The sequence below is a fragment of the Dermacentor andersoni genome, chromosome 6 (assembly GCF_023375885.2).
Source record: "Dermacentor andersoni chromosome 6, qqDerAnde1_hic_scaffold, whole genome shotgun sequence".
Taxonomy (NCBI): domain Eukaryota; kingdom Metazoa; phylum Arthropoda; class Arachnida; order Ixodida; family Ixodidae; genus Dermacentor; species Dermacentor andersoni.
The window spans coordinates 74,401,141-74,412,022 of record NC_092819.1 but is presented as its reverse complement, the minus strand read 5'-3'; the positions used below and the strand labels follow the sequence as shown (position 1 = coordinate 74,412,022).

Sequence of the window (10,882 nt, the reverse complement as noted above, 5' to 3'; positions counted from 1 at the left end):
TTGCGATGCTAAGTTGAGCACTATCATCATCAGCCTGGTTACGCCCACTGCATTGCAAAGGCCTCTCCCATACTGCTCCAACTGCCCCCGTCATGTACTAAGTGTGGCCCCGTTGTCCCTGCAAACTTATTAATCTCATCCGCCCACTTACCTTTCTGCCGCCCCCTGCTACGCTTCCCTTCCCTTGGAATCCAGTCCGTAACCCTTAGTGAGCATCGGTTATCTTCCCTCATTACATGTGCTGCCCATGCCCTTTTCTTTTTCTTGATTTCAACCAAGATGTCATTACCTTGCGTTTGTTCCCTCACCCAATCTGCTGTTTTCTTATCCCTTAACGTTACACCCATCATTCTTCTTTCCATAGCCCGCTGCGTCGTCCTCAATTTAAGTAGGACCCTTTTCGTAAGCCTCCAGGTTTCTGCCCCGTAGGTGAGTACTGGTAAGACACAGCCCTTATACACTTTTCGCTTCAGCGGTAATGGCAACCTGCTGTTCATGATGTGACAATGCCTGCCAAACGCACCCCAGCCCATTCTTATTCTTCTGATTATTTCAGGCTCATGATCCGGATCCGCGGTCACTACCTGCCCTAAGCAGATGTATTCCCTTACCCCTTCCAGTGTCTCGCTACCTATCGTAAACTGTTGTTCTCTTCCGAGACTGTTAAACATTACTTTAGTTTTCTGCAGATTAATTTTTAGACCCACCCGTCTGCTTTGCCTCTCCAGGTCAGTGAGCATGCATTGCAATTGGTACCCTGAGTTACTAAGCAAGACAATATCATCAGCGAATCGCAAGTTACTAAGGTATTCATTAATTCTTATCTCCAATTCTTCCCAATCCAGGTCTCTGAATACCTCCTGTAAACACGTTGGGAATAGCATTTGAGAGATCGTATCTCCCTGCCTGACGCCTTTCTTTATTGGGATTTTGTTGCTTTCTTTATGGAGGACTACGGTGGCTGTGGAGCCGCTATAGGCCTCGAGCGCTGCTGTTTCAAATCAGACCTGCAGCGCCACTGCGGCGGCGGCTGGCGAAATGTCCCTGTTCCATCCGCACAGCCGCGCCTAGCCGCAGCAGGTGGACGATGGCCCCTAGCAACGCAAGCGTGTGTACACGGCGAAAACAGTCGACCTCTATCTACTGTTGCGTGTGCGGATGTCATAACAGCTACAAGAACACGGCAGGGAAACTGCCGAAGGTGCAGTTTTATCACTTTCCTTGGAAATCGTACGAGGCTGATCGGCGACAACGTTGGATCGCTGCCGTTCGGCGCACCCGGTAAGCAAGCGCGTCATGTCTTCGCGCGGTTTCTATCGCTTTCTCTCAAGGTAATATTAACACATTGTTGGTTCCCTTGTTTTCTTTTATTATTTTTAGCCCGAATGGAGATTTGTGGCAGCCAGTGCAACGCAGGACAGTCATCTGCAGCGCTCACTTTGTCGGTAACAAAGCGAGCACGATTGCCGGCCATCCCGCCTATGTGCCAACTGTGTTTCCGCCGTGTTACAAAAGAAGTGATGCAGTACTACCGGCATCAAAGCTCGACAGATATAAGAGGTGAGTGTTATTAATAGAAAGGTTACCCGTGAAGTGGTTAGAATAGGCTGTGAAAAAAATTGCTGCGATGCTACAGTTCTTTACGACTTTGAAGCGCGGCTGAACCGATAGTTCAAAGAAATTGTTGCGCCTCCATGAAAACTGAAAATGTATTGCAGTATTCATTAAGCGGGCTTACAGCTGTTTTTTTTATAGGGTTCAGCGACGTCGCGCAGTGCTTCAAGCGCCGACATCCAAGAGCGCAATCACGGCGACTGCAGAGAACTCCTCGACTGACTTCGCCGACGAAATCATTGCATTACCGGAAGAAACGGGCACATCCGCATCCGTGGTGAGCAGACGTGTTATATGTTTATTATTATCACGAGAGACTAGCCTTCAGGCGTGTTTCGTTTGCGTCAGTGGCCTAGCCAGAAATTTTGGACGAGGCACGCCCTTGACACGGAATAGGTGCTGGGTAGACAGGTGTTTACCTCTCGTGCTCGGTGTCCCAAAGTAAACAGAAAAAAATTATTTGGGAGTGACACTTGCCCTGATGTACCACCCTCAGGCCACACCCCAGTTTACTGGAAGCACTGTGTTGTGTCTTAATTCAAGCAGTGTTTCGAGGCATTTCATTTCATGCACCAATGATCATAAGTGGTCCTAATGGCAGGGAACATGTATTCGATCGCGACTCCACTTAACTAATATCTCATCACTCAATTATTCCTGTCAACCAAGACATTATTCTTTTGCTTGAGATTAACGCAACATTTCAATGCATTCAAGTTCTTCCCAAGCACTTAAAACAAAGCTTGACGAGATGCTTTTCTACAACTTTTCATATGACCCAGACAGATGCAGACTTTAACGGAGGTGTTTGCACTCTGTTCCTCTCTGTGACAGCAGAAGGCGCCGCATCTACACAAGTTTGCCATACCAGCATTGTTGAGAAAGGTGTACAAGCAAGTGCCTCTGTGAGATCGACAGCTATCGGACCGAACGAGCGCAGCTGTGCATTTCTTGGCTACAATTCTCTGATCCAGAGAAAGGATGCCTTTCGTGAACTGTGTGGTGTTAGCGCAAACGTCTTTTCTCTGTTATTGTCTGTGCTTTCACCCATTGTTGAGAGAGAAGTGGACGTGCCGATTTTCCAGAAGTTGTCCATATTCCTGATGAAAATGAAGCTGGGCGTTTCATTCGCCAGCATTGCAGTGCTTTTTGGCCTTCATCGCACGACAGTTAGCCGCATATTCTACTTTGTATTAACTAATCTGTTAAATGCAATGCAGAAATGGATACCGGAGCCATCGCTTGGAGCAGTACAAGCCACGATGCCCACATGTTTTAAGCTGCACTTCCCACGCTGCCGCTACATAATTGATTGCACAGAGCTTCGCACAGGAGAACCACCCACCACAGAACAGAAACGTGCCCTGTTTTCGCATTACAAAGGTGGCTACACGTTGAAGTTTTTGATAGGTATATTGCCAAATGGAACAGTCACCTTTGTGTCACAGGCGTATGGTGGCCGCACCTCAGACACTCACATTACACTGGAGTCAGGGTTTCTTGATCGCATAGAACCAGGAGATGTTATTTTAGCGGACAAGGGTTTCCCTGGAATTAAAGCACCCACTGAAAGCCAGAAGGGAATTATTGTGCTACCACCATTTTCGAAAGGAAATGTTCAATTCACCCATGAAGAGCTGGAGCAAACCTATCATGTCGCACAAGTGCGTATACATGTTGAAAGAGCTATACAGAGACTGAAAATGTTTGGCATAGTGAATTCAAGGGTGCCTATTGATCTGATTCCCCACATGAGTGACATAATGCGGATGTGCTGCATTCTTGCGAACCTTCAGCCACCCATTATTGAGCCAAGTAATCCAGACACAGAGTTAGTTTGAATGCTCATTTTGATAAATTTTTTGGGCGAAAAAGCAGCCTTTTGAATATGCTGGGCTGAGGCTGACATCACTGAATGTTTGTCTACTATGCATGCTTAGTTGTAATGGTTCCAAAAGAGCACTTAGGTCGTTCTCTCAGTGGCTAAGCCAACCTTTTCTTAAATGTTTAAGCTGCAGGTGATAATGGCGCATACACGTTGGCTTATGGGGAATGCAGCATAGCAGCAGCTGTAGCGGCACTGGCATGGTGTTTTTTTGTATAATAAGTTGGCACGTGATGTGATGGATGGTAAATACAAATACATTTTAAAAATATACGATTTTCTGTGGTTCATTTTAAATTCACATACGTTGGTACCTGCACGTGAGCTGAGAGTGGAAGCTTCTCAAAAGCCATGTCAATTACTGCAAATGAAAAAAATGTCGTGCATCTTTCAAGGTACAGTAATTGTACGACAGTCATATTGACACTAAACTGTGAAACTAAACTAGATATCTAGCACAACATTACTGCCGAGGAGTGTTGATAATCCAGAGCCTGAATGACATGCATGTTTCTGTAGAAGTTTTTATTGTAAAGTGTCACAATACCGACATTCCTGTGGAGGCACAATACAGAAACTCTTGTATGGAAATTTAGATGAACATTGAAACACAATACAAATGAAAGTCAGGGCCACCACTCGTACCCAGCTGTGAGACGCTTGTAAATATGTTTAAAGAGACAAAAATATTGCACCAGAAAAACATTTGAAGTATTAGCACAGACATCTCCAACACATAGTCAATTATATACCGGTCTGTTGTAAGCACACGGGAGCATTTGTTTGAAAGTATAGCAGCAATTCACATGAATATTGGCAAACACATTACTGTGTTTTTACTACTACAGAGTGGCACTGCTGGCACTAGCCGTGCATGGTTGCATAATAAAGCTACAAAGGCATACTGACAAAATGTATTATTCCCTATTGGACTTAGCAAAAGTATAAACTAAAATCCCAGGGTCTGGGGTATGTGCTCTGCCAGGACACACAAAAATGCAAACAAACAAATGCTCTGAATCGGTGACTAGACTACTATTCATTTACGGAAGCTCTTGTACGCTGCAATGTCAGTACTGCCAGGACTCATTGTCGCCTTTCGGCCAGGAGCCCTCAAGCATCAGTGACGAATACATCGTTAAATCGAAAAGATGTTGATTCACATCATGCTGGTTGCGGAAATCTCTCCAGCATCTCAAAACGCGGCTTAAACGTCTTGCTTTTCCAAGTGGACTTAGCAGAAGTATAAACTAAAATCCCAGGATCTGGGGTATGTGCTCTGCCAGGACGCACAAAAATGCAAACAAATAAATGCTCTGAATCGGTGACTAGACTACTATTTATTTACAGAAGCTCTTGTACGCTGCAGTGTCAGTACTGCCAGGACTCATTGTCGCCTTTCGGCCAGGAGCCCTCAAGCATCAGTGACGAATACATCGTTAAATCGAAAAGATGTTGATTCACATCATGCTGGTTGCGGAAATCTCTCCAGCATCTCAAAACGCAGCTTAAATGTCTTGATTTCTCCAGACCACTTAATAGGGGAAACATCATTCACCTCATTTGTCAAATGCAGTATCAGTCTCAATACGACACCCCAAGGGGATTACTTGACAGAGCTGATCGTTATCAATGGCCGCGACAATGCCGAAGCCGTCGGTACCTTAGACGCAAGGTGACAAATCCTTGCACCTGGACACGAAAAGGTGCTGAGCATTTCATTATTGTGAGTCACCTTCTCTGGCTCTCTTCGCACCAGCCATCTGGCCGTTGGTCGCAATTATTCCGAGCCATCCACTATGGCGTCTCTCACAGCCCGAGTCACTTTGGGACGTTAAACACCATAAACCAACTTAGAGTACCATTAACATTTACCGGAACGCAAAGGTCTAACACATTTCAAAGCACTAGAGCAATATCACTGGTGCATCACATAGTACATAAAAGAAGCAAAACAATGAGAATGCTTTCAGGTATTTTAAAACATTTCAAAGCACTAGAACAATATCACTGGTGCATCACATAGTACATAAAAGAAGAAAAAATTAGAATGCTTTCAGGTGTACTTAACTATCTCACTCAAGAAATGTTTAAAATAAAAGGTCTCAAGTTTGGGCACATATTCTGCGAGGAAAGTTTCATCGCGCTCTACACATACGGTGATGCTTTGCTGTGATGAATAAATATAAAGAAACGCTTCTCTCATGCCTAAAATGTACAGCATAAGCATCATCTGAGAATAATACTGGTGCGTTTTCTTCAGCCGAAGTTGGCCATTCACATAGTGAATGTATGGCACGAAGCTTTCTTCGTGTTCATGGTCGATGAGTTTCCTATCCTTTAGAGAAAATGGGCACTTTATCTCGATCAGACACATTCTTCCATCTGAATCCAGAATGCCATCTGGGCTGCAGCATAGCCAGGGTTGCTCCGGGTGGATGAAAAGGCCAACCTGCAAATCAAAAGAGTAGCATAAGTTTCAAGCTCTCTTTCAAAGTATGCATGCATCTTTACTTCGTGGATGACAGTGCCAAGTGCTGTGGACAGCTCTGCTCTTGCTTCATTTTCCATTTGTTTTCCTGCACAAAGCATCAGTAAAAGGTGACTCCACAGTCAGCACCGGTAAATGTTTGTCATGCTATGCGTTAAATATCCGTGAACTTCTTTCATACAATTTAGCACAGTGCCTAGATTATCTAGCCTATTTCTGAATTCTAGCTTACCATAAGAAGTTGCAGCAGATGAAAAGAACCTTGGCCTCGCAAGGGAACTTGCCAGAGTCTCATAGTTGTTGCACCTGGTTTTGACGCGGTGTGCACTGCTGCTAGTGATTCGCAGACGGCGTTCTCTGTGCCATCTGTGATAAGGTATGCTCATCAATAAGAGGAAACACAAGAAACACAAGTGGATACACTAGGTATAATATAGCAACAAACCTTGTCACTGATGCTTGCCGCCTTGTTGCTAAAGCAATTTCTACAACCTCATCCATGCTTTTGCTTATCGCACACTCATAAAAGCATTTCTCCTTTGCTGAGAGCGTGGACAACATGTCACTTTTTTTGAGCCTCAGGGGTAATGTGCTTGAAACTTCAAAGCTATGGTGAAGCTGCCGCTCATTATCAAATATTTTTTTTACGAGGTCGCAGTGCGACTCGTCAGTTTGCTTGGCAGCAACGGCGACAACAGCATCAGGTGCCTCAATCGCGCAACTCTCTTCAAAATTTATGACATGCCTGAACGCGCAGTTCACGTCGGGAAACTGGCTGTGCACGACTGTCGGGCTGAGGGGCTTCAGGATTGGCTTTATGATGGGACCACCTGAACGAAAAACACAGTTGCACATGTTCAAAAAGATTTCGCAAAGTGCAAACAGGCGCTCACACTTACTCGGGAATAGTTCACTGATGGACTTCTTTGTGTCAAGCGTTGGACGGGTCGATGGCTTTCGCCAAGCACACGGCAGGTCCGTACACGACGTGTGTTGGTGGTAGTTGACATACAGGGCCAGTGCCGCGCCGTGCTTGCACCAGCCACGACATCCAGCCTTGCACGTGCAATAAGCTTTCACAATTTTTCTTTCGTGCGCTGATAACTAGGGGAAGAAAAAAACACAGTCAGTTTATGCCCGCACAGAAGTAAGTGTTTCCAGAAAATGCACACAACAGAACCAGCCTGCTCGAGTGTGCAAGCCTAGAACTGCGCAGTAGAAAAAAAAAAAAAATCCGAGAATGGTTTCATGGAACCTAATCGGCCACTGTGTACAAGGTAATCCGCTCATTTAAAGCACTAACGTCGCTAGAAATCCATTTGACGGGCACTTCGTGCGGTCTCTTCGTCTTTTTATTGCTGCTAGTATGCCAACTATCCCAGCTTTCTGCTAATGCGCGCCAGGCTGGCGATAGCCTAGTAATCTCTATCGCATGCCAAGAAAAAAGTTTACTCACCTCTAAACGCACGTCGTACTCCGCGCTCTTCATTTGTGCGATGCATTTTCCCATGATTTCCGACGGACCGACGACACTGTGCAATTCTTCTCTTACGCAGTAAACGTGATTAGCGGCGTATAAGTCGCCACCACGAAGCAAACTACTTCGTTTGAAGTACTCCTGAATGTTTGTTATTCGTCCGTAGCCGCAAAACAGCAAGCGGGACTCATTTTGCGTTGCCATTTTCCCGCACCGACGTTCACCGCACACAACGTGACACAACTTCGAGCTGCGCGCCGGGAAGGAAACAGCATGGGAACAGGGACAAAATGCGCGATGTGGCCGCATTGGCGCTGCGCACTTGGAGAGCGGTGGCGCCACCAACTGAGCGCACGAGCCCTATAGATATCTTTCAGTATTTTTACATACGGTTCGTCGACACCGTGATTCCGTTGTAGCGAAGTGACGCATCCGTTAGATATCAGAGGCATCAGCTCACCAGGGAGGCGGAAGATGAAGGGGGATGAGATCTGGCAGGGGCAAGTCCAAATCCGCATGTACGACGACGAGAGGTAGCATTCCAATAACTAGGTTTATTCACTTGGTATTTTACTTTAAGTTCACACTGTACAAAAACATCTACAAACAGAACCATACCCGTCATCGTCGGCCTGCCTGACCGGCCAGGTCTCTCCTGGTGAAGTTGCGGCGTCTGCTGCTGTCTACTTGCTCACACCTCAAAACTACCCAAACTAATCCTTAAATAAGTTTCCGCAGCATCTAAGGGACAGGCGTCTCCACCAATGGGTTATTTCGCTACTCCGACCAATCAGGCAGGCCGACATCAACCAATAAGCGTCAGAGTTCAAGGGGACAAAAAATGGTCGCGTCAACACTCGGTATACAAAAGCACTTCGCCCGTAACTAATCAGCTTTTGACAGCCGAGCGTGGGAAGAGGACGCGTCATGTGCACGTAGTGACGTCTCGGGTGCGGCGGCGGCGGCTGAGCGGCAGCACATGCCCGCGGCGCGGTCGCTGTTATTTCGGTACAAAGGCTCCCCCCTCGTCGAGGAGCACACAAAATTCCCGGAAAGAAAGCAAAGAGGCCCGTGGTATACTCTTTTCACGACACCGTAATGCCTCCATGACTGCTGAGGTTTCGCCTGAATCAAACGTTTTCTAGTAATCAATGAAAGCTATATATAAGGGTTGGTTATATTCCGCACATTTCTCTATCACCTGATGGATAGTGTGAATATGGTCTGTTGTTGAGTAGCCTTTACGGAATCCTGCCTGGTCATTTGGTTGGCAGAAGTCTGAGGTGTTCCTGATTCTGTTTGCGATTACCTTAGTTAATACCTTTAGACAACCGACACTAAGCTGATCGGTCTATAATTTTTCAAGTCTTTGGCGTCCCCTTTCTTATGGATTAGGATTGTGTTAGCGTTCTTCTAAGATTCTGGTACGCAAGAGGTCATAAGGCATTGCGTATACAGGGTGGCCAGTTTTCTAGAACAATCTGCCCGCCATCCTTAAACAAATCTGCTGTTACCTGATCCTCCCCAGCTGCCTTCAGCCTTTGCATAGCTCCCAAGGCTTTCTTTACTTCTTCCAGAGTTACTTGTGGGATTCCGGCGTTACTTCCGGGTTACTTGTGAGAGTGATGTAAGGCGAAATAAAGTTACAATCCGGCATGACTGACTTAGCACCAGCGCCGCAGGTGCGAGAAAGTCTGTCGGACGTACCTTTAGACACAGCGATCACCAAATGGGGCATCAGAGCGCGCTGGTTCACTTGTTTCACTGCAGAAGCAGCCATGTTACGACCGTAAACAAACTCGACCCCACCCCGCAATGCCGGCGCGCCTAGGGACAAACGCATACAGCACGCGCAAAGAAACTTCTCCACCGTAGTGCGTAGACAGAGTCAAATATTCAAAGCAAGGCCCCCCAGATTTTCTCTCTCGCACCCGCTCTTACTAGCGCCTGCGCAGAAACGTCGAGCGCCTCGAGAAACGCCACGCCCCGCTTACCTACACGAGACGTTCATTTGAGGGTCGCCAGCCGCTTGTGCGCAGGCGCGAGTAAGAGCCGGCGCGCGAGCGAAAATTGCTGAAAAAAGTGCTGAACTTAGCGTCACAAGTTGGCCGTTGGACGTAATTAGACTTATTCAATCGTGTTTTTACGAATCGCAACAACGTGTCATTATTTCGCATTATTGGCGGCGCGTCCAGGACAGCAAAGACGAAACCGGGACAGCAAAGCTAGAATCCGGACTAGTCCTGGGTTGGGGCTCGCAGTGGCCTGCGCTTGCCAGAGGTGCATAAGATCGGCACGTTTCGGATTCCGTGGCCCCAACCCACGGGCCGCCGAGCTTCCAGCTTTGATCCCCCGCTTCCCCTTGGGTGCCCTGGAGAACCCCAGGTGCCCTCCTGAGGCCTCCGTTTGCCGGTTACATGTGCCATCCTGGAGCAGTGCTTGTAAAAAATCCAATCGATCGTCGCGATGAAAAAAGCGACCCGCGACTTACACAACACCATTCAGAACCCTGCCACTTCAGACAGAGCGACCACCAAATGGGCGTCCGTGCCAGCTGCCTCACCGCGCGGGCAGCCAGCGGCGGAGTGTAAACAAACTCGGACCGCACTTCGCTATGCCGGCATGCCTGCGGGCCAAACGCATACAACACGCACTAAGAAACCTCCCCCGTAGTACCTAGGCCACGGAGCAAGAAATATTTAGGAGTGGAAACTCCGCTGTTTGCGGCGACCAGAAAAGGTCACAAGCCCGCGGATATATTTTCATGCTGGCGGCACCTGGCGGCATGGGAAGAAATTACCGCCGTTTCGGTTGCCAGGGCAACCGGTCGAGCGTGTTGCTCCCGTTCGGCCGCGCGCCTGACTTCTACTGAGGGCACTCTCGCGCGCTTCGTTACCGCTTGTAGCCCGAAGAACAACTGCTGCTACGCTTCAGCCATTTGAGCACAGTAAAAAATAAAACGCGTTTTCCATGACAGCTATAAGATGATACGTAGCTTCTGGTTGTAGCCAGGGCTATCTTGCTCCGTGGCGGGCGCTTTTCGGCTTTTTGCGCTTGCGAAACTGATGGCTATCTCGTTCCTAATCGCTCAAAGGGCGACCGCTTGTTTCTCGCTCTAGTGCTCACAGGGGTGCGCATAGGAAGGATGCCGCCGTGCATGTGTTTCCGTTCCTTTTCTTTTTTTTAAGACTCGCGAAATCTAGTTTCCCTAGCTGCTTGGCGATAAGAGGAAGATTTGCGGAAGTTTGCCACACGTGTTGATTTTTTTGATGGGCACACAACAAAACAGTTTTCTTGAGTGCGCGCACCTACGCAGTTCGATTACGGCGTGCCCGCTGAAGCAAACACCCGTGTCGTCTGCTTGTCGTCTGCTTTGAGCGGGCGCCGCCGGAGTGAGCGCCGGAGCCGCCGAGCC

The 10,882-nt window shown here is 47.6% G+C and overlaps 1 protein-coding gene and 1 long non-coding RNA gene across 2 annotated transcripts; both read left to right on the top strand.

The window, feature by feature from the left end:
* Positions 1-978: 978 nt before the first annotated feature.
* On the top strand, positions 979-1,889 carry LOC126526650 (uncharacterized). Its single transcript, XR_008611203.2, has 3 exons — positions 979-1,281; positions 1,381-1,560; positions 1,756-1,889. It is a non-coding gene; the product is annotated as an uncharacterized lncRNA (long non-coding RNA).
* Positions 1,890-2,387: 498 nt separating this feature from the next.
* On the top strand, positions 2,388-3,770 carry LOC126526660 (uncharacterized). Its single transcript, XM_050174528.1, has one exon. The coding sequence runs from the start codon at positions 2,388-2,390 to the stop codon at positions 3,453-3,455; it is 1,068 nt and encodes a 355-aa protein (XP_050030485.1). The 3' UTR covers positions 3,456-3,770.
* The last annotated feature ends 7,112 nt before the right edge of the window (positions 3,771-10,882 follow it).

Coding starts and splice junctions, on each gene's coding strand:
- LOC126526660 (XM_050174528.1), top strand. CDS start 2,388: ATGACCCAGACAGATGCAGACTTTAACGGAGGTGTTTGCACTCTGTTC.